General features: G+C 36.8%; 1 protein-coding gene across 2 annotated transcripts; it reads left to right on the top strand.

The window, feature by feature from the left end:
* Window positions 1-22,836, top strand: ZNF830 (zinc finger protein 830). 2 transcript variants are annotated; one of them, XM_032236987.1, is made up of 10 exons: window positions 1-216; window positions 1,486-1,585; window positions 5,818-5,917; window positions 8,831-8,867; window positions 11,218-11,450; window positions 12,996-13,086; window positions 14,923-14,986; window positions 19,325-19,405; window positions 20,035-20,111; window positions 21,711-22,836. In XM_032236987.1, exons 1-10 carry the CDS (start codon window positions 80-82, stop codon window positions 21,892-21,894), a joined length of 1,104 nt encoding a protein of 367 aa, XP_032092878.1. In that variant the 5' UTR covers window positions 1-79; the 3' UTR covers window positions 21,895-22,836. The 2 variants fall into 2 exon arrangements, with proteins under 2 accessions (XP_032092878.1, XP_032092877.1); XM_032236986.1 differs by having other exon boundaries at window positions 1,483-1,585.
* The last annotated feature ends 2,023 nt before the right edge of the window (window positions 22,837-24,859 follow it).

The raw sequence follows: 24,859 nt of genomic DNA, 5'->3' as shown, positions 1-24,859 counted from the left end.
TTCTGATTGCGTGCTTTTTTTTTACCTTGGGTCTTGTGGCCGAGAAATCGGCAAAGGGGAAGGGTTTTGTTTTGCAGTCATGGCTACTTCGAGTTCGGGCCGACAATCGCGACGATCTGTTAATACTTTGGGACAGGAGGAGCTGCGGAGATTAATGCGAGCCAAACAGCGCGAGTCTACTGCGGGGAAAAGGAAAATTGACTCGCCCTACGTTAGATATCCTATCTTATCTTCGAGCGAGATCCCCCCCCCCCCACTTTTGCACCTTTCTGCGACGGAGTTTTTTTGAGTTTTGTCTGTCTCGGTTACTCACTGGAAGTGATAGTGAACCAAATCTCGTTCCGCGCTTCTTTTTCTGTAGGGTAGGCATTTTAGTTTATTATCGCTATCCTGTATGTTGTGTTTTTTGAAGTATAGTAATCAATAGCGTGTTATTCACGTCTGAAACAAAAACGCAAGACTGTACATCAGAATTTGCAATCTGATCAAAATGTCTTCTTAAAGGAATGGGTTAACTGGATGGAAAAACTTTTTCATTTCTTTTAAGTTCCTCCCTCTTAGTTCTTAGACATATGTATGTTTTCCTTTCTGCTACAACAAATCTGGCAGGATGTTTAGTATGCTATACTGATAAGAGTAAAAGGATTTGGTAAAATACCTAAATGTGCCTAGTAGCCAGTTTACATTCAAGTGAAGAGCAGATTCCTCCAGCAATCAGTTTCCTCCATTCTGTTACAGGTAATCCTTGACTTAATGACTACAGTTGAGCTCAAAATTTGTTTTGCTAAGGGAGACATTTAAGTGATTTTTGCCCCATTTAACGACTTTTCTTGCCACAGTTGTTAAATGAATCACTGCAATTGTTAAGTTAGCAGCATGGTTAAGTGAATCTGGCTTCCACATTGACTTTGCTTATCAGAAGGTCACAAAAGTGATCCCATGAGCAGAGGACACTGCAATAAATATGAGTAAGTTGACAGGCATCTGTATTTTGATCATGTCACCATGGGGAAGCTGCAAAACTCATCATTGTGAAAATCAGTCATAAGTCACTTTTTCGGTGCTGTTGTAACTGAATGATCACTGTTGTAAGTCGAGGACTATCTGTAATGTTCAAATGACAAATCCAGTTTATATTGATTCGCTGGTAAAACAGTATTAGTATATTTTGTTTCAGTAAAACATAATAAAAGAGATAACAGTCAGGCTCATGAGGGAATTTAAAGCCTGAATTTAACAGTGCTTACAAAGCCAAACTGATTTTTAAAAAGAAAATATAATTTGTGACCAGATTGCTTTAGTTAGTGCATTTGGTTCTTCTAGAGTTTCAGTTAAAAAATAGCAATTATGGTATTGTACTTCAAGCTTTAGTCACAGAAAAAAGTGTAGCTGCATTGCAGTGATAATTTCTCAGAATAATGTTTAAAAGAGTGCTGTAATTTTGAGAGATCATTTTTGAATTAATTTTCTTAATTGCAATACTACATATAACAGTTTGGGGAATTTAAGTTGCTGCCTGTGCAATGTGACTGTGAAGAATGAACTGCTGTGGCAAACACATGTTCTTGGAAAGCAGCACAAGGAGGTAAGAGAAGTTTAATGTGTATCATACTGTAAGAATACATTAATTTTTCACTTTTAATATATCTGATTTAATTCCTCTAGCTATTCTGTCATTTAATCAATATATTGTTAAAATAGTGGAAACATAGTGCATCCACATGGACCAAGCTTTCTTGGCTAACTCGATAGTCCATTTCATCCAGCACATGCAGGAAAACCTATACGACAGCAATAAAATAATGGTAAATCATAGCCCGTTAATGAAAAATTATCATAGAAAATAAATGGGATGAGGAGATACACTTCTGATACTATATATAGTTTTTTGATTCGATAGGTTTTTGTAATATTTGTATTTTTTTAATTTGGGCAAGGCAGAACCATAGAGTGAGATGGATTGGAGTGGAGTAGAGTAGAGTACAGGTAATCCTCGAGTTACGAATGTAATGGAGCTTGTCAATTACATTTGTAACCCAAGGATTCATAGGAGTGAATTGCATAACTTGGCCGTGATCACTCCCTCCTTTTGCGCATGCATTCACTAATCAAATGTGCAGGTTGTTAAGTGCACATGAGGTATCTCAGAGTGCGGGAGGGTCATGGATTGCTTAATGGTGGAACAGGCCACCTGCTTCAGAGTACCCAAGGCCTCCCCCCACTCACAGTTACCTCATGCAATTGCTTTCCCCCACCATCCTGCTTTATTGTGTCTCCACAAACAGGCCTATGAAGACTCCTTTCCCTTTCAAAGATCTAGTGAGCCTCTCTTGTTTCTTTGCCTGTGAGCGGTGAGAACAGAGGGAGAGCAGGATGAGCATGCCCTGCTCAGTTTCTCTGACTCACCAAGACTGCCTGCCACTTCTGCAATGGTGGGCAGGCTCCATGAGTCTCCTCCAAAGGCTTCCAGGCTTGATTGGAAAAGCATTTGCATACTGAAGTGAAGCTTTGGGGCAATGAAATTGCATTGATTCAAGCCTCCTGTTGGTCTGCAAACACTTTGCATACAGACAGGAAGCTTCTCCCAGGACTTCAGGCACCTATTATCTGCAAAAGTGGATGGGTACCTGAAGTTGTTTGAGACCATGGCCCCTAGAATTTCCAGTCTCCGGACAAAAAGTGTTTGAGTGCCTATGGGGCACTTGGAAATGGAGTGATGTCGCTCCACTTCCAAGCGCATAACTGGAGCACAAACATTCCAGGGCCAGAAAGCAACAGAGAAAGCTAGCACCCGGACAGTTCGCTTATGTGATTGTCTACTTTCTCAGTGTGATTGTCCAGGTGCTTGATATGATTGTCCAGATGCTCGATGTGATTTTCTATATACAGATTCATTGCTGTCTCAAATGAGAACAATGACTGTTGTATCATCTGAAAACTTAACTACTTTGTCAGAAGAATCCTTAGAGATGCAGTCATTGGTATATAGAGAGAAGAGCAATTGAAGGAACAAACAGGCCTGAGTGGCACCTCAGCAGCACCAATTGTCTGGGTGCTCAATGTGATTTTCCTTAGCTTCCTCTGTTGCTTCCTATTTGTCAAAAATCTAGTAATCCATCTACAAATATGGAGAGGCACAACTAGCTGAATCAGTTTAGAGTAAAGAATTTCTGGAATGATGGTATTGAATGCTGAACTGAAGTCTACACAAAGGACCTGTGAATAGGTCCCTGGGGATTCAAGATGTTATTAAAACATAGATTGCAGTGCCATATTGATAGCATCATCTGACAGTCTATTTGCTTGATAGGCAAACTGCAAGGGGGTCTAACAGCAGATGTGTGATGATTTTCAGTTGAGCCAGTACTAACCTCTCAAAGGTCTTCAAAACTGAAGATGTCAAGGCAATCAGTCTGAAGTTATTCAGCTCCCTAATAGAGAGTTTCTTGGAAGATCATAAGATCATGGGTTTATTTTTATAGTAAAAGAATCAATACATTTTTCTAATGATGTTAGAACACAAATAGATACAATAGATAGCAATAGAACAGAACAGGAAATCCTCAATTTGCAATCATTTATTTAGTGACTCTTCAAAGTTACAGCAGCATTGAAAAAAATGACTTATGACAGTTTTTCACATTTAATACTATTGCAGCATCCTCATGGTCATATGATCAAAATTCAGAAGCTTGGTAACTGATTCATACTTATGATGACTGCAATGTCCAGATCTGAAGTTATCAATTTTTGTGATCTTCTGACAAGCAAAGTCAATGGGGAACAGGGCCGTCTTAACAGCATTATGGGCCCCAGGCAAAGCAGTGTACTGGGGCCCTTATGATAACTATTCACAGGAATAAAAATCTAAATAGTCGATAAAATTAAACACATATTTGCATGTTAGTATTAATTAAAAAATGCAGTAAAATGTAATAAATAGGTTGCTGTATTTATATATTACAAGGTGCATTGAAGGGTTAACATGCAAAGATGCTCGTAGAACCCATGGGCAAGTGCCCATCAGGCCCATGTGTTAAAGCCAGATTCACTTAATACCATGTTACTAATTTAACGATTGGAATGATTCACTTAACCAGTGTGTCTAGAAAGCTCATAAAATGAAGTAAAACTCACTTAACAACTGTCTCATTTAGTAATAGAAATTTTGGGCTCAATTGTGATTGTAAGTCGAGGACTACCTGAATTTTAAAATACGATTTAATGCTATATTGAATACAAATTTGTTCTTGTAAACAAAGAAATGGAAAAGAGATAATCTTGGAATTAGGTTCTAAGGATGTTGAAGACTTTCCCCCTCTATTTTAGTTTAAAACTCTTCTGATATGATGAGTCAGTCATTTTCTGAATACATTCTTTGGAATTCTTATGAATTTACTCCATCCCTTGCCAGCAGTGGATAAAAATTGATGATTTTTTTTAAAAAAATCAGATTTTTAAATTTTTAAATTGAATTTTTTTTATTTTTATCAAGTTAATTTTAATAAAATGCTTTTGGAATAGAAGTCTATCAAAGATAGCTTTCTATTTAAGATACATTAATAATTTAGTTTATGCCACATGAAATGAAGCTTAGTTATGTAACATGAGGCTGCATATTCTGCAATATTTACATTTTTAATAAACTCATTTAATGAATCCAAGCTCTGTAAGCTGAAATAACATGCACTGCATTGATGCATTCACACAATTTCAGAATAACCATGAGATAAATCATAAAACAAAATTCCAGAATATTCCTTCATCCCATTGTTTTGCAAACCTATGTACACTACAAACTGTACAATTATTTGAAGAGAAATGCATCTGTACCACCAGGCTCTAAGTGAGGAGGAAGGGCAAGCAGTAAAAATGAAAGTGAAACCTTTTATGCAGCTTATAAATATAATATTAAAGAGCATCTGCTATTTTAGATCCATTATGGCAGTGCCTGTTAGCGGACATCTACTCATCTGCTGCCTGCACATGTCCCTCACCTTGTTGTGCCACTGCTATATCATCAGCCATTCCATTAAAGTGAATGGGACTGTCGGTGAGTCAATAGCAGGTCAGTGGAGAAGCCGCTACAGGACAGAGATGACAGTTACTCTTTAAAAATTATGATTTAAATCGCCTTGATTTAAATCAAATCCACCCTGCTTGCCAGTGGTGCAGACCAGAAAACTCATAAAACTTAAATTTTTAAAGAAGTCAATTGACCATCAGCATTTGATTAGCAGCATCTGGCTGTTGTTTAGCCTCTTCATACCAATGGAAGCAGTAAGGGTGTACTTAGTTTTTCACATGTGGCTTCTCCATTTTAGCTTTAGAAAAAATATGGTGTAATATATCGTTTTGTTGTTCATCTGAAGTTGTGTTTTCCTATTTTTAAGAACTGCTAAGGATGAGCTGATTTTTACTATGTTTTAATATGTAAATCGGGTGGGTTATGCCCGGCTTTACTGCTGGTTTGCTCATGGGTGCACTTTGTGCAGTTCAATTAAAATTGATCTGCACATGCGCAGAACTGAAAAACAAGATGGCGGTGGAGACCAGGGAACCAGTTTGGGGCATGGCAGGCCTGGGTCACTGCTGGTTCCAGCGGCCCAGGCCGCCATACCACTACTGGTTCAACCGAACCAGTAGGAACCCACCACTGATGTAAATCCATAGACGGTGCATTTTCTTTTTCACATGACTGCATAAAGGTTCTTTCAGTTGCACTTTTTCCTTCTTGATATTGGTATTTCTGATATGATTTTGAGCCCTGCAAATAATCCTCAGGTATTTTATTTGCTGCTTTAATTTTTTTTCTAGAATATTAAATATTCTACATCCAAATCATTTACTGAAACTTCATCTCCTCTCAAAAAAAAAAAGTTGGAACCAAGAATTCTAGATCAAAAGAAAGGACAAGGTATGAAAAACTCCTTTGTGCTTGCTATATTTCTAATTTGATGTGTAGCTTTTAAAATCTGACAGTTAAGGTATGCTGCATTTAAGTTTGACTTTATTCATAAAATTTCTTGTGTACTGGCTACGTCCAGTTAGTTAGATTGTAGAATGAAGCAATGCTTTATGGATGACGTCAATATTGTCATTTCTGGAATTTCTAATTTGTATTTAGGTGGTGGACATGCCCTTCTCTCTAGATTCCTGCAGGCCCTTCTCTTGTTGTAGCCTGGTAATGTAGCAACAGACTATCTCTTTTTTCAGGCTTCACAATATTGAAATTATGAAGCAAAATCAATGAAACAAACCCAATGCCATGGCCTTTTGATTGAAGAACAAAGCATAACATGAGAGTACCACATTAAAACACTGGGAAGGGAGAGCAATAATATGCTTATTGAATTGATTTAACTGAATTTAATTTGGTAGGTAGCTAATTGAAAATTATGAGATTGGGTAATTGTAAATCTTCAGTTTGTGACTATGTATGATATTGCGCAAACTGATGTTACAAGTTGGCTTTGACTGCTTGTGGCTGTAAACAAATTGATCAAACTTTTGTCAGAAAAAAATATTTTGACTGACAGAAATAATTGTCATCTGAATTTGATGTTGAGCTAATTGGAAAAATGAGTGTTTAAATCTCCATTATGAATTGAGTTTGTTGCACAGAATAGATTTAAATCATTTGAAATTTTATTTATCATATTTGTTTTTGATGGAATCTAATTAAAACAACACAATTATTTTTGCATGTAATTTCTATACAAGAGGAGGGGAAGTAGGGGTGATTTCACTAATTCTTGTTCTTACCATTCTCTTTGTGGAGTTTCTCTTCTTCTCCATAATTCTCCAAATTATGATGAGAGAGAATATGTTCATTCTCATTTCTCTCATTATGTATAAAGCTACGGTAGATAGAAAGAAAATGCCATTTGTTTGTATTTAACACTGACTTTGCCTAAAGAAGAAATGTTCAGATTTTATTGATTTATTCAAAAAAATATTTTAAAATGTATATAACTTTCTGTCTTGTATCAAACTCTGGCAAGCTCACAATTAAGAATTAAAACAACATAATAATCATATTAAAAGCTATTAAAACCATAAACATTAAAAACCATAAACTTGGCACTATGTCAAGCTTTGACATGTAGACATCTCATTCTGTTCTAACACTTTGAGGGGGGGTGCTTTTCAGAAGGCTAGGAGGTTAGAGGCTTGTTGAGGTTAAGAGAGAAGAGTACTCCATAAAGCAAGAGTTGCCATAGAAAAGGCACACTTCTTAATTCCTATATAGTGGGCATGTTTAAGAGAAAGATCTAGCTGCATTTCCCTTAAACCTGCCACCTGCCCACCTTCCCTTAAACCTGCACCTTCCCACCTTCCCTTAAACCTGTCACTTGCCCAGCTAGGGGTAAAGATATATAACTGGGTCTCATTAACATATTCACATATATTAGATACCAGACTCCATACCAATAAATTATCTCCCCTAAAGATTTCATGTAGGTGGTAAAAAAGAAAAAGAAAAACTCCAGCCCTGAGGCATCCTACATTGCAGGGCTTGACTCTTTTCCCCAAACAACACTAACTGGATGTAATTAAAGAAGGAGGAGAACCACTCTTAACACAGTGTCTCATTCCCAATCCCTGAAGGTGGTCTTGAAGCATTCATGGAAAACCACTGAGAGGGCCAGAATAGTTGCATGATTCCTATCCTAGCCCTCCAAAGGTCATTGGCAGGTGCAATCAATTCTGTTTCAATGTTGTGCCCTTCCTGAATCTAGTTTGAAAATAATCCAGATAATCTGCTTCATCCAGGGACCTTTGTAGCTATGAGTCAACCAACCTCTCAGCAACTTTCCCTAAAAAGGGAAAGTTGGAGACCGAATAAAAATTGTCTAATATTGTGAGGTCCAAGGATGGCCTCTTGAGAAGGATATGCAAGTACCATCCTTCCAGCAAAGAAACATTAACCACATAGAACTTCTTAGGAAGCTTTAACCAATCAGGCATGGGCTTAGTACCATGCTTACAGTTCTAAGGTTCCTTTCCACTTCCTCAAGAGCAACTGGCTTGAACTCTTCCTAGGACAGTAAACAAGGCTCAGATGTGACTCTATCACCTCCAAAGAGTCTGGCTGACCAGAATCTAGCTCTATGCAAAGTTGAGCAATATTGCTACATAAATCCTAGGTATATTCCTCACAGTGACACTGCATTGGGTGCATCAAGGCGCTTGGAGTGGATTGATTGAATAGGCTCTACAGGTAATCTTCAACTTAACAACTGTATCAGAGCCTGGAATTTCCATTGTAAGACTCATGACATGGTTAGCCAAGGCACCCATTAACCAAATCATAAAGATTTTACAACTACTTTGTGAAAGTCATTAAGTGAATCTGATGATCATTAAGCAAATTACTGTATTCCCATGGGTGGGTTTTTTTGTTTTTGTTTGGTGTAATCTGCATATTTTCTCAGGTTGCCTAACCTTGGAATGCTGGTACAAACTGGGTCTGGGGTGCTCTGGTCTTTATCACTAGTCATTCCCCCCTTCCCCAATTTCCCATTACGTACACACATAGCTTTATTGCCTTTACATTCTCCCTCCCTCCCTTTCTAGTCTTTGATGGCAGGATGCCTGTGAAGCACCAAGCAGAACCAGGCAGAGTTGAGAGCTAGGTTGTAGACTTTAGATCAGTCACTCTATCTCATCTCAACCCACTCATAGGCTTATTGTTATGAGGAAAATGGGAGTTGGGAGCATTACTAAACCATGTTTGAGTTGATAAAAAATAAGGATGGGATAAAATCTTATATAGTATATGCAAAGCTGCTATTGATATAAATCTGATTAATATCTTTATTTTCAGATTGTAATGACCACCAACCACAAGCAGTTTCATCTAAGTAAGTTGTTACCTTTTTGCATTTCCCCCTTTTCACAAGTAAAGATATAAAATAGAATTTGCTTTCTATATTTTTTGTACAAAATTACTATGCAGAGGAAATGGCTCTAAATTAAGTTTTGGTGTGACAAACTAGTAGGTTTATTAATGGTTTTATTGCTGATTTCAGTTTTCTGCAGATGTTTAAAGCATAGTGCCATTATATTAAGGAGTCTTAACAGTTTGTTGCTTTGTGCCATACAATCAATAAAAAATGGCAAACCTTCAGGAAACAACTGTATTACAGTTGAAATGCTGAAAACTGGTGATCACAGTTTAAACAAGATGTTAAGAAAACTATACTCGAGATGCTTCAGAGAAGAAAAATGCCTGATACATGGAAAATGCTGAAGGGAATCTTATATATAAGAAAGGGACCCAAGATGATTTAAAGAAATTGTTCAATAAGCCTCCTTTCAGTCATCTGCAAGGTTTTCTCCAATGTAATAGTAAAAAGAATATTGAGAACATTAAATGATGTTTGGTCAAAGGAGTAGGCAGGGCTCAGAAATGGTTACAGCACAATAGATCACATCCAGATTGTTCAGCAAGACATTGAAAGGCACAATGAGTACACAATGATGCTGTGCATGGCTTTCATTGACTACAAAAAGGTATTTGACTCAGTATTTCAGCAAGCAATAATTAACGCATTGCTCAACCAAGGTGTAAAGATTTCTTACAACTTACTACAATCAGTAGTATAGTATAGTATAGTATAGTATAGTATAGTATAGTATAGTATAGTATAGTATAGTATAGTATAGTATAGTAGTATACGAAAAAACATGATGACAATTTGTTTTAATTATCTTTAAAGTGGAAATCAAGATAGAACAAAGTGTACGACAAGGTGACACAATATCATCTATTCTTTTCTCAGTCTACCTTGAAGTATTTCACAAACTGGACTGGGCAAAAGATGGAATAAAATCAATAGTGTCTATTTAAATCACTTAAGATTTGCACAAGTCTCTTCTCACAAGTCCCATAAAAGTTACCAAGACACATACAAGAGCTGCACAAAGTAGGAGAACCATTTCCTTAAAAATAAATCTGAAAAATAAATTCATTAAAGTAAGAATAATTGTTATATCTGGACAAGATCTAGACATAATAGACCACTATATATACCTGGGCAAACAGATCTCAATGGAAGGTGATATAATAAAGGAAATAGAGTGGTGTGTTAAATGTGATTGGCAGGCATTTGGCAAGCTAAGCATAATTTTCAAGAACAACCTTCCATGCCTGATCAGTGTGCTATAGACTTCTTTTATATGCCAGTGAAACATTGACACCAACCTCACTATCAGTACAAAAGCTACGAGTGGCACAAAGAACCATGGGAAGATAGATGCTCAGCATCACAAGACAAGATAGAAAGACCTGTACATGGATTAGAGAACAAACGAAGGCATACAATATTAAGAGAGTAAAAGAATTGCAATGGAAATGGACTAGTGACAAAGAAAGAACTGATGACAGATAGACTAGGGCAGTCATAAATATATTCCATTTGATAAAAAGCATCCACAAAAGAGCCTAAAACAAGATGGATCAACATTGGCAAGTATTGTGGGATCAACTAGTTCAAGACTGTATTGGATAAAAACGTGTGGAAAAGGACATCCTTCAGTGGATAGATAGACAATGGTTAGAATGATGATGATGATGATGATGATGTTGCGGCTTGGATCTATCATGTCTGTTACAATAAAACTTTGCACATTATTCTATAAACGAGTAAATTTTTAAAAGTGTTCAGGTTGTTTCTTATGCTCTGAGTATTAATTCCTGTGTGGTAGATTGGCATGAGAACTGAGACTATAGATCAAACAGTTGGCTTTTTGAACATTATGAATTGCATGCAAAAACAGTGAATGACTGATTCAACATGCATTGCTATAGGACAGTGATGGCGAATCTTTTCGACACCAAGTGCCCAAACCAGAACATGGGTGCATATATATCCATGTGTGCATGCTGGAGCGCCGGAAACATAAAGATTAGCCGGCCGGCATGCGCATACCTGTTTTCTGGGCTGTTTTTTGAGCCATTTTCAAGCCGTTTCCCAGTGCTCCAGAAAACAGAAGAGCAGCTGGCAATGGCGTGGATGCTCACAGAGAGGACTCTGTGCCACACATGCCAGAGGTTTGCCATCACAGCTATAGGACAAACCATTTTTGCAGCAGCTTTGTGACCACAATAATGCATTTTTAAAATAGAAGTAGAAAAACTAGTGGAGTTGATTGTCCAAATTCTGATTTGCATTGTGATTGCATTTAAAAAAATTTTCCTTTCTTTTTTAGCTTGCCAAAAACCTTTTTTGACAAAATTGAGCAAACAGAAGTAGAAATAATATCTTCAAAAAGTTCAAGTGTTGTCTTACTAGGAAATTATAAAACTGAGGAAGGAAAGAAAGAAGATATGACAAAAGAAATTAGAGAGAGGGACAGCAAAACTTCATTGCCAACCCCAGCTCAGTATGAATTATCTTCAGATCTTGTTCCAAAAGCAGAACTTGTGGCCTGTTCATCAACAGGTAAGATTAGTATTTTTAGATACCATCAAATAACGAAACACACAGCCCCCCCAAAAAACCAAACACCATTATCCAAGGTCAATAGAGCAAAGATGACATGAATAATAATACAAGCTTAATTTATCTTGAAGAAATTGTGTAGCTTTTAGGTGTAAGCAAAGCACTTTGACACAAAATCTTTGACTTTTGCAATTGCTTTTGGGGGGAGCAGTTCTTTCTGGGCCAATATGGGAGTAGACAGTTATGTCTCTACTATGAGGTTATCTGGAGGGAATTTTGAAGTAAAAAAACAAGTGTTTAAGTAGTGCCAACAGTAAAGAAGTCATTCTGTACATCACGAACTGACTAGAGTGTAAGATATGAAACTAATAATTGCTGCTTGGAACCTTTGAATTTAGTGCTTATCTAGTATTTCTCTAGTGTGATGTCTGGTGATAAATAACAGGTTGCCTGCCTATTTGTCTCTGAAGTGATCTCCATATCCCACTCCCTTTTTATTTTATTTAGTTTCATTTTAATCCACTATTGTAGAGCAGATTATTGTTTGGCTAAATAATAGTGAGAAAGAGAAGGATTTCCTTATCCTTTTCACTGTTTTTCAGGCCAACCCTTATTTGAGTTTAAAAGCCTGCCTCCTCCCCTGAATCAATACGTGAAGCAGTCCTCAAGTGGCAGTAACAGCATAGTCCAAAATCATCAGTTAATGGTACTCCATAAGCATCACTCATTGAGATGGAAGGTGACAGATTTTGCTACCTTCTCTCTTTGATTGGTTTTGACTCCAGTTCTTTCATGAAGTATTTTCAGCAGTATCATGGTTGCAGGACAGAAAGAGTTAGGTGTTCTGCATGGTGTTTAAACAGGCTGGGTTTCTTATTTCTTCCACATTTCTTCCCTGGTGTTTGTGCTTAGGCAGGCTCAGGACTTTTCATGTCAAAAGGCTGAATATGACTGACATGACAGATCAGGTGTGCATGGGTATGAACTAACAGTAGACCCAGAATATGAGTCAATCCGGAGTAATTTATTAGCATCCTAGTTAGTGCTAACATGATCACCAGTGCTTTCACAGACACATGCTGTAGTTAACTAATTGTTAGCAGTGAATGTGAAGAAGCAGGAGAAGGTTAAGCCTGCAAATAAAGCTCAACCTACTTCAACAGTGGATCTCTTGGAATGTCTCCATAAATGGGCATCCACACCTGGGCAAAGTAAGTAAATATTGAAATGAATAATGAAAATGCTGGGTTGCAAGAATAGAATAGTTCTGTATAGAAATAGTAGTGTCATTTCTGCAAAGATGACATTGTATTTATTGTCATAGTTTGCCATGGGTCTTGTTCTTTCCACCTATCTATTCAAATTGCATTTAATCTCAAACCAGAATTTCATGCTCAGGTCCTTCTAAATTTGATCCAATGTTGATTTACATGGAAAGAATCTTAAATCAATGTTTTTTCAGTTTATTCCTTGTGCTATTCACAATTAATATATCTATTTTGGTAGTAAATCACATGTGCTTAAGTATAACCTTGTGTTTTGTAGACTACTTGGAGAACAATGCTTTAGCTACTCCTCAGTTATCACATTCCGAATCTGTACAGAAGGCAGAACCACAAGAAAAAAACCATCAAAGGTCAAGTATCTAGAACAAAAAATAAGTCTAATATTTTAATCTGAATTATTTTTCTCCTTAATTAGAATTAAATATGGATTAGTAATATTTAATTAATATTATCAGAAAATTAAATTACCTATAGCATTATACATAGTTTTTGCATAATGACTACAACTGAAAGTGGCAACTGTCACTAAGCAATTTGATTGCTAAGTGAAATATTATGACTGTGATAGACTTATAATGTCATTTCCCATTCAGTTAAGTGAAACAACAAGTTGTTAAGACATCATATGACTGCAACTTGTGATTTTATTGCTGGCTTCTTCATTGACTTTGCTTTCCAGAAGTTGGTTTTGAAGTGCATAAATATTGATTATAATGCAGTATTTGTAAACACCCACTGGTTGAAAAGTGCCCACAAACTGATCATGTGACTGAGGATGCTGCAATAGTTGTAAATGGGAGAACTGGTTGTAAAGTTACTTTTTCAGCACTGTCATAAAAGGTTAGTTGTTGTTTAATTGTTAAACAGAGTAATTGCTAGGCAATTAATATAATATGAACAATGCAAGATAGTGTAAATTATCACAGAATGTGTGCCATAATTGGGGTGGCATAAACAAGCAAAAAACGGCCCATTTTTCATCAAAAAAAGAGCTTGAATAGTTTTATGGAGGCTTATAGAGTGCTCCTGGGGGCTGGGGGAAATTGAGCAAAAAATGGCCCATTTTTTGCTCATTTCTGCCCTCCCCAGTCTCCAGGAGCTCTCTGAAAGTCTCCATAAGGCTATGCACAGCCATTTTGGTGAATGGGGTGGGGCTTCAGGAGGTTAAAAATGCTGTATTCAGTGTATAAGATGCACCCAGATTTTCAGCTTCTTTTTTGAGGGAAAAAGGTGAGTCTTATACTCTGAAAAATATAGTACTATAATACATATTGCTGCCTCCTTAGATGGTAGGGAAAATTGCCTTTCCAAAATGGACCACACATTTCCATTCCTTGACAACTGGAAAAATTTCCAGTTTCTTAATATTACTTTTGTCACTTCTAATACTCAGTACAACCTTGATTAAATGTATTATGGTATATCTTTATTAGTCGTAGACCAGCATAAGGTGTAGCATAAAACCTCACGATTTAAGCCACAGAACTTGAATACTTTAAAATATTAAAAGCATTAAAATATTTTTAAAATATTAAAATAATTTAGATAAGATTTGGGAATTCTGACTTCAGGATTCTGGTTAAGATAATTTTCATAATTTGATGTTAAGGCTTGGAATAACTAAACCTTTATAATATATCAGTAGTTATAAAATGAATGTTAATATTTCAGGTAGTTGTCACCTAACCACCACCATTAAGCCAGGAATTTTGGTTGTAAGTTGCTACAATCATTAAGACTTGATCATTTTTATGACATTCATAAAGTGAGTCACCATGGTTGTTAAGCAAACCACATGGTTCAAATCATTTTCTTAAATGGGCATTTTTTTGTTTGAAACCAGCAAAAAACATCAGAAACCAGAAAAATGTTGCATATCGCAGTCATGTTACTGTGGGACAGTGCAGCCAGTCATAAATATGAGCTGGTTGCCAAATATCTGAATGCAATATATGATTGCAAGAGGTGTTGCGGAAGCCGAAACATCAAGAACAAGTCATAAGTAACTTATAGGGGTCTGTTTTAACTTCAAATGGCTATTAAATGACTCGTCATTAAGCAAAGACTACTTGTATTGTATTTTAAGATGGCTTTATGTTGGCTTAATCTTTACTTATTCTCAGTTTGAATAGTTCATTTATTACAGCATTTCGAGATGGGTATTAATTATTGCCTTAACATTTCAGAAGAGAAAATACTGCAGAGGCCTTACCAGAGGGATTTTTTGATGATCCAGAAGTGGATGCAAAGGCAAGTATTTAATTGTTTCAGCTCATATGAGTTCTTTGGCATGTGACATATTTTGTGTTTTACCTACATCATAACTTACATTATTGCTGTAGCAATAAATAAAATCACCATCTTATTTATTGGAATAAGAATACCATCAAACCCCTTTCAGGTCATAGAGCAAAAGGCAGGATATATATCAAGAAAACAAATAAATGAATGATCCAAGGACTTCTAGTTGCTGTAATTAAATAGGTCCCTAAAAATATTGATATGCTTCTTGGTGACTTGAGTGATACTATAAAATGTAACTGATATTTTAATATTATTGTTATAGTAAAACCTGCATGGTTCTTTCTAGATCTAATCTTCCATAAGATGATGTTGAATGCCTTTTCTGATGTATTAATTGAAATCTCAACAATTTGAATGGAATGAGTAACTATACATTTGTGGAAAACGGAAGTGCTATGGACATAATTTATTTAGAATACAATAAGATATTTGACAAAGTAAACTGCAGCCTATTTCTTAGTAAATTAGAACAATATGATATAGAGCAGTGATGGTGAACCTTTTGTGGCTCGCGTGCCAAAAGCGGGGGGAGCACGTGGGGGAGTCGTACGTGGGCGTGCCACACCCATAATGCTATGCGCACAACCCCTTCAGAGGTTTTATAGGAGCCTGGGGAGGACGAAAACAGTCTCCTCCCTGGAGGCCCTCTGGAGGGCCTCGGGGCATGGCGGGGGAGGCTGTGGTGGTATACTCTATATCCGTGATGGCGAACCTATAGCACACGGAGCCATTTGTCTGGGCACGTGAGGCGTTGCCCTGTCGGTTGCCTTTTGAGGCCATTTTTCACCCTCTGGAGGCTGCAGGAACTTCCTTAAAGCCTCCAGAACAGACTTACGGTTTGCTCGTAGGGCCTGTTTTAGCCTTCAGGAGGCTTCTCTGAAGGCTCCGGAGGGCAAAAAATGACTCTACGAGCAACCCGGAAGTAACTTTCGTTTTGCTCGAAGGGTCATTTTTTGCCCTCCGGAACCTTCAGGGAAGCCTCCTGAAAGCTGTGAAGGGCTAAAACAGGCCCTACAAGCAAACTGGAAGTCCGTTCCTGAATTTCCAGTTTGCCCGTAAGGCTGGTTTTTTGCACTCCAGAGGCTTTAGTGAAGCTCCTGCTGCCTCCGGAGGGTGAAAAATGGCCTCTAAAGAAGGCCGACAGGGCAATGCCTCGCGTGCCTGGACAAATGGCTCCGTGTGACATAGGTTCACCATCACGGATATAGAGTATACCACCACCAGATGAATTTGAAACTGGCTGACCAACTGCACCCAGCAGGTAGTCTGCAATGGAACTACATCTACATGGAGAGAAGTAAACAATGGAGTTCCTCAAAGTTCTATCTCTTCAAGTACTCTTCAACATTTTCATAAATGATCTAGATGAGGGGATAGAATGGGTACTCATCAAATTTGCAGACCAAGATGATTAGAATAGCCAACACTGTAGATGATAGACTCACGATTCAGAAGGACCTTGACAGACATGAACACTGGGCCCTAGCCAACGAAGTGCAGTTCATGTGAAAAAAGTATAGTCCTACACATAGGCAAATACACAGCTATAAAATAGATGGTATCTGACTCAAGAGTGGTAACTTTGAAAAGCATATATTGTTCTAGTAGATCACCACTAAGCGTGATCTAGCAATGAATTGCAGCTGCCAAAAATGTTTATACAGTCTTAGGTTCATTAGCAGATAAAAAGTTTCAAAATTGTGTGAAATGATAGCTTCGCTTTATGCTGCACTGGTGGGGGAACCATACTTGGAATATTATGTCTAGTTCTGATGACCACAATAGAGGAAACCTGCTGAGACCATAGAAACAGTGCAGAGAAGAGCAACAAAGAGGCGTCTGGAGGCTAAACCCTATGATGAATGGCTGCAGGAACTACATATGTCTAGTATAATGAGGAAAAGGACTAGGGATAATATGATAGCAATATTCTAGTACTTGAGGTACTGTCATAGAGACGAGGGGATCAGCCTGTTCTCCAAAGGACCTGAGGGCAGGATACAAAATAATGGGAAGTGGTTATTAAAGAGAGATCCAACCTAGAACTAATGAGAAATTTTCTGACAATGAGAACAATCAATGGAATGAAGTTGTGAGAGCTCCATTACTGGAGGTTTTCAAGAAGAGACTAGAGAGATATTGTCCAGAATAGTATTGGATCTCCTTCCATAGACTTGGTCTAGAACATGGGCCTGCAACCTTAAACCCTCAAAGAGCCATTTGGACCAGTTTCCCACAGAAAAACAACAACACAGGGAGCCATAAGACCTGGGTGAGTGTGGCCCAACTTGACGTCATTCACTCCCACCCAGTCACATGACACCCCCCAAGCCATTGCAACCCAGCTGGTCATTAAGGCAGAGAACTGCCTTAATGACCAGCTGGTTGTTAAATTATTTGCAACGCCCAGCCCTGCCTCACCCCTCCCCTCCAAGCCACCTCTTGTCATGCCCAGCCTTGCCTCAAAGGCCTCAACATATTTATAGTTCTGTAAAAATATTGTTCACCTCTCTCTCCCTCCCTCTATTTCCATCTCTACCTCTTTGTCTCTTTCACTCCCTCTCTCTCTTTCTGTCACTCTTTCTGTCTATCTCTTCTCTGTGTTTCTCGTCTCTCTCTCTTTCTATGTCGCTCTCTTTTCCTCCCTCTTCCCCCTCTCTCTTCCCACCCGAACTGGTGCTGGGTAGTGGAAATCTGAAGCCTGGAGCCCGACGAGCCCAGGAGCAGTGCACTGAAACTCAGCTGGGAGGCACGGAATCCCAACACAGGCAGCTCTGCTGGAAAAGCAACTGACATTTTTTGCCGAGCTGAGATGGCGCAGGGTTATATTGTGTCTCTGCGTTGTAATGGGCTTCAGGAGGAGGAGATTCCATCTCCCCCGTTGTGAAACACCTGGGTGAAAAAGTTCACTCAATTCCAACTTTGCAAGATCTTTTTCTTTTGCGAGAAGTTGGAATTGATTAAGTGAATTTTTTTTAGTCTCACAAACATTTGTTTCCCTGCCAACGACAGCGGGAACCATGACAGAAAAACCCGATGAAGCTGGGCTGCGGCAAAGGCACGAGTGCCCACAGAGAGGGCTCTGCATGCCACCTCTGGCATGTGTGCCATTGGTTCGCCACCACAGCCTTAGGCTATATTGCAGTAATGATAGATAAATGCAATAAATTATCCACAAACTGTTATTTATTATACAAAAATAAACTGATCACATTACAATATTTACATTACTAATAAAAATACAATTTCTTCTTCTGCTTAGCATACAAAACCTAATTCCATTACTTTCTTCTCTGTTTATTAATCTTAATGTGCTATTTACATGCTATTCTTCCTTTCAGTCAATCAACCAATTATACAAAATTTAATCACATCTTGCAAATATACAATTTACTGATATTTTAAATGGATGCATAATAAGGCAAAGATTTTGCCCATCAATTTTTTGTGATGCCAGAATGCTGATGTATCACGTAATCTATATTGCTTGATATTTAAAGTAAGCAAGCAAGAAACCTACTAGAGATTAGTTTTTATGTTAACATTTTGAACACCTAGCCTGTCTTCCTAATATGCTCCTTACTAAACACACTTTTCTTTGCCATGAGGCAGATTTGCTATATATGATCTTGTGAGATTACCCCCCCCCCCCGTAGCTGTGAATTATTGAGTTGAACTTGATAACCAGACTCTCCGTTGCCTGTAACATCTCATACATTTGAAACAAAATGTATTTTTAGTTGTTGATAAGAATTAGGAAAATAAGGAAGAAAAATGTGTGTTTGTGTACATGATATATTTGAATGTGTGTGTTTGTGTATGTGTGTACATGATATATGTGTGTACATGATATATAGTGCAGTGTGTGTGTGTATTGAGTGTGCATCTTTGGTTGTAATAAAATTGTCAGTATTGGCTTTTTCAGTTGTCCTATATTCTCCCTATTAAATTTTTGTATGTTGGATACTTATTAAAAACTTGTGTATTTCTGGAAATAAATTTGTCTTTGGTGCTCATTTCCACTTTCCCCATTTTTTTGCTGGCCACACAGCATAGTAAAATTGACCTCTGGACTTCCTGCATGCAAAAAAAGTAAGTCTGCCACTGAAGTGAAAAAAAAAGCATTTTCAGTGAAACTTAATTCATAGAGGAAAAGAGTTAGGATAATCATTATTGAACAAATTTGAGGAAGAAGGAAAATCTATCACTGAAAAAGTACATGTGACAAAGATAATAATGCTTGTTGAATTTTAATTTTGCCTTGTATGTGTATGTGTGTTCTAGGTGCGCAAGGTTGACACTCCAAAGGATCAGATGGATAAAGAATGGGATGAATTCCAGAAAGCTATGAGACAGATCAATACAGTAAGCTAGTATTCCGTTTTGAAATTAATGCTTATACAAAAATGAAACTTGGCAGAAGTGATCTTATCTGGCAGTCTCAATGCAGTTTACATGGTAGATGAGTGGACAAGCAGGAATTGGAAGGGTTGTCTCATATACAATAGCCATCATACAGAGGAATTCTGATGGCTCTAAATCCAGATCAAACATTCCTTTATAAAGATGTTAAATTAGTCCAATCCTTTGAACTTAATAATAATATACCATGTTACCCAAATGGTTTTCAATTGATACATTGCTTTTATCTCTTTTATAGTGTCCATGTCAACAGGAAATTCTGAAACATATTGACTTTTTAAAGTATTTTCTCACTGTTACTTGGGACATTTCTCTTCCCTTTGTTGGCAGGGGGGGATACAGTCCCTGATCCCTGTTTTCTTTTTGCTTAATTCTTTCAAGAGTTAAGACTCAGGAGGGAAGATTTTGCTGCCAGGGGAAATTTATATGGACTGGCAATTCCAGAGTTTTAATTATAGTGAAAAGAAAGGAAACTTTACATTGTTGTATTTTTCTGTATTTCATGAAAGTCAGAGAAATTCCCCCAGAAATTGAGCCTAAAATTGTTATATTTTTTAAAAATTCTGAATTAGATTTCAGAAGCAATAGTAGCTGAAGAAGATGAAGAAGGGCGACTTGACCGTCAAATTGGAGAAATTGATGAACAAATGTATGTAGCTCAAATTTTGTCTTCAAGTGCTATTTATGAACAGAATTTCTCAAAAACTACTTAAATAATTTCTTTATATTTCTTTGGTAAGACTGTACTTGAAATCATGCAGCCAGTTTTAGTCAATGCAAGATGAAAAAGATGTTGAGACTCTAGAGTGCAGAGAAGAGCAACAAAGATAATTAGGTGGTTGGAGCCTAAACCATGATGAATGGTTTCAGGAATTTGTTATGTCTAGTCTAATGAAGAGAAGGACTAGGGGAGATATGAAAGCAATCTTCCATTTGAAGGATTATCACAGAAAAGAGAGGGATCAACCTATTCTCCAAAGCAAGACAAAAGCAACTGATGGAAATTTATTAAGTAAAGATCCAACCTAGAACTAGTGAGAAAATTCCTAAAAGGGAGTACAGTTAATCAATGGTACAGTTTGCATCCAGAAGTTGTATGTGCTCCATCACTTGAGATTTTTAATTTATTTATTAAATGCTTGTTGGGGCCCAATGTAGCACTGAGGTCCCCTCCCATTTATCTCTATATGTTTCCCTATCCAGACTTCAATTATACATAGTCCACCTTTTCTCAACTCCTTTGGTTTTGGACTTAATTGATGTTCAGTAATTGAGTGTATAACGTGAATTAAACCTTCTCATTCTATCTGACTTTGACATTGGTAACATGTCATATGCATAAAGCAGAATGTTTACAAGTTTGTTTTTAACTTTAAACATATGCATATTGGTTCTGAATTTAATTATCAAAGTTTGTTCTAAATTTTCCCATTTATCAGGGAAATAATACATAGATATTTGTGGAGGTATATTTAACATCACAGTTAGAGGCCTTAAACTGGAATACTGTATGTATAACAGCTAGAAAAAGTGAAGAGGCACCTATGATCATTTCTGTTCTCTATTCATTTGAGTTCTTCCTTGATCAATATGGCCAAATCCCCAATTGCCTGGCCTTTTTCTTCTACATTCCATATTAGTTTGACCCAGGACTTAAAATCAGATATTGAAATCTGTTTACCTCCAGCTGTAACCAGGTGTCTTTTATTGCAATTGGAAAGAAATTCAGATAGATTACATAGAAATAGGGAGCAACATATTGTAATAGTGTATTTGGGCTTTTTTGATTGCAGCTCAAGAGAAAATTCTGAACTAATTTTAATTGTTTTCAAATAATTAAAGGAGCAATATAGAAATCCCTGTCTTTTATTCAAACTAGAGAGAAGGCACTCACAGACTGCATGGATGCAACTGTTAGACAACTAATTTTGTGAAAAATTATATTTTAGAAACAAAACATGTAGAATAAAGGTGATTTTTTTTTTACATTTTCAGCACATTGCTTATGCCACATTGATACTTTTTATCTGCTGTATTTCTTAGCCAATCTGTATTTCTGTAATGAAAATGTAGTTTAAATCCAAGCCAGAAAAAAATAGTAATTAACTGGCTCCACTGCAATTATATCAGGGTTTTAATAAAATGTTCTTTACATGAAGTTGCATTCCATGAATGCGTAAGGTTTATGTTTTTACCTTTTCACTTAATCAGAAAAAGAGGGCAAATTATTTAATTTGTTTTACCTTAGAGAATGTTTCCGTCGTGTTGAACAACTGCGGGACCGCCAGGAAATAAGAAAAGATCAATTAAAGGAAGCCATGAGTCAAACAGTCACACAGACTAAAGAAGATGATGATATTGATAGTAATGATGAAGATGAACTGCAGGACTTGCTGTCTCAAGACTGGAGAGCAAAAGGAACAATATTGTAACTGCCTGAGAAGAGGATTAAATTTTTGAATTGTGACGTTGTTTTATTATGTACTAACTTTTCTTACATACATGTATGTATATATATTAAGTCTTGTAGGTATTAAAACTATCTGTTGAATGTCATAAAATATTTTTTAAAAAACTATTATAGCTGTTATGGAAAACCTTTTATTCAAGCCACTACTGTGCTAGCAGAAGCTTTTAAATATGCATTGAAATGTGTTATTCAGACAGATGAATATAAAAACAAGCTTTTACCAGTTAGAACTGTTTTGTAATCTTAAATAGAAACCTGTTTACTTTTATTTCCTGCACTTAACATATGCCACAGTTGTTACCTCCATACTACATTGGAAACTTAATGTTAACTTGTGTTTCCTCAGATTCATAAATTAGTTATTAATCATCTTTTATAATTCTAAATCTATTGCTTCAAAGAAATCAGAGTTTTCAAATTGACTGAAATTTATTAGTGCATTTTGTAACTTGTATTGAATAATTGTTTATTTAATACAGACATTCATTAGCAAATGTCAGTGAATACTTACCAATGTATAATCCTGGGGAAGGATGCCCCATTAAATTGAAAATCATGAGTTTTACAATAAAATGTATTATTTTCACATGATGATAGATTCCTTCTTTCCTCCTGCATGATATCATGAGCACACTCCTAAAGATTATTGAATAATGCTCAGTAGGAAAAGAAGAGACTTAATGCTTTTAAAAACATCTCTATATTATATTGAGCCAATACTAGGAATGAAAATTTGGGACTGGATTAAACTGGCAGTAAATGAATGTTTACTGAATAAATTAGTTTCAGAAACAATTTGATAATATGCCCCCTAATCTAAAACCTCTTAAGTTCTACTTCTTTCATTATCATCACATTCATTCATTTTGTCACATAATACATGGGATTCTTTCTACAATCCTCTTTAAGAAACAGTAAATTTATACATATAAAGCTTCATTATTCGTTAAAAACTAATAATTTATAATATTTGCTGCCTGTATAGAAGAAATTAAGCTTAAAGGTTTTAATTTAATTTCCATATTAATTAATGAAATAGGGATGATATCGCACAATCATAACCAGGTTTTGGTATAACTAATATATGCTTCATTAAATTAAAATGATAAAATACCTCTTTCAGAAATGTCAACTATGTAGCTGATAAACCTTAGAAGTAAGTATATCAGTGTTATGCCATTCTACAGGAACTCTATCCAGACTTGATGCTTTATCATTACTCTTATTAAGTACTACTTTTTAACTCTTCCATAGTGAATTGTCATTGAAAATACAATTACAGATTTAAAAAGTTTTATCCATCAAATAAAATTTTAAGTTTTATCCAAAATTTGAGTAATTTCTTTTTTTAAAATAGAAATTTTAAGAGAACTGTATAGCTTGTTTCTATCTTTAATGGTTTTAACAGTCTTTTTTTATTTTTCTGCAAACAATTTGACAAGCTGCTTGCTCAGATTTTCACCATTTGATCCGTATTTTGAATACAGAATTTACTGTGATATTAAACTCATTTGTTGTCTCTACATTGTATATGGATTGGTGATAAAAAATCTGGTCATTACCCAACATTTTCAATTTATCAGATTCATCTAATGCATACTTTAAAATGTCTTTTTATATGATTTGTATGCAATAATTGGAAAACATAATTACATAACATTCCCACTCAAGATTAAGGAACAAGTTCTGCATTAAATTCAATGTAGTATATTGAACTCATCTACTTTGTTCACTATCAGAGGAGGCAAAATATCTATTTTCAGATAGTTTAGTAAGGAATTGAATTTCTAATCTAAATTAATTGAACTGTGATTTCACAGACATCAATTACGCATATTTAATACATTGAAATAATATTAAGGAACCCCCAGAATTAATCAAATTTTAAAAATTGGAATGGGATGACCCATAACGGGGCTTGGCTGGCTAGGCATGGCTGTCAGCATGAATAACATGGCAAGGATGACTCAATGCAGTCAGGTTAGTGCAAATGAGTAGGCACAATTGGATGAGCACAGCTGATTTGGCATGGAACAGTCATCCCAATCAACCGGATGTGGGGACAACTTGGTGCCTCACCAGAAGAAATATCAGGCTCTAATGTGCCAGCTGATGGGATGCAGGGGATAACATGGTGAGGGGATTCACTATTAGACTATTTGGATCAAGCTGGGACAAAAGAATCACTTCCCCCCCAACCCAGAAGAACCATTGTCCCATTCTGCGCTCAAGGCACAGTGGAGTAGCAGAGCTCATAATTAGGATTGGCTTGCACCAGCAGGTGCCTTCCTGCCTCCCAACCTGGCAAGCACCCAAACTGCAAGCCATCCACCCTGCTGCTGCCATTCTAGAGATGACTGGGATGTCAGCCAGAGAGCTCCATGAAATAGCTGGTCCTTTGTCTGCAGCTTCTCTTACAAAGAAGGGAGAGAGGGAGCCTTGATGGGTGAGAGAAAAGCATCAGGAGTCTGAGAGAGGCTGGTTGACAGGATTCTAAGAAAAAAAAAAAACCACTGGCCTTCCTTCTGTTGGGCTTAAAGATTTATCATACCTAGTAGGCAACAGCAGTGAAGATGGTCTCACCCCCAAAGGAAAAGTTGGTGGACCTGCGCCTACCTTAAAACACAGTGTAGAACAATGACTGTGAGCAGAAGTCCAAAGCAGGTAGATTCCTCAAAGAACATGTTTATTGGATAAATCATATTGACACAGCTAATGAAAACCAACTCTAAAAGTTCCTGCAGTTTCCCCCCTAATTAAAAGAGCAAATCTTTCTCTCCCCAAATGTCACTGGCCACATTGTCCAATGAAAGAAGCTGGGAGGCTGTTTGTCACTCCTCTGTCATTTGCCACCTGTTGTGATGATCTTGGTTCCCACAAGAAACTTTGTTTTGACTGGCAGCTGGTCTACCTACGTCCCCCTCCCT

Source organism: Thamnophis elegans, chromosome Z, assembly GCF_009769535.1.
Source record: "Thamnophis elegans isolate rThaEle1 chromosome Z, rThaEle1.pri, whole genome shotgun sequence".
Lineage (NCBI taxonomy): Eukaryota > Metazoa > Chordata > Lepidosauria > Squamata > Colubridae > Thamnophis > Thamnophis elegans.
This window is presented reverse-complemented; position numbering and strand designations above follow the sequence as displayed.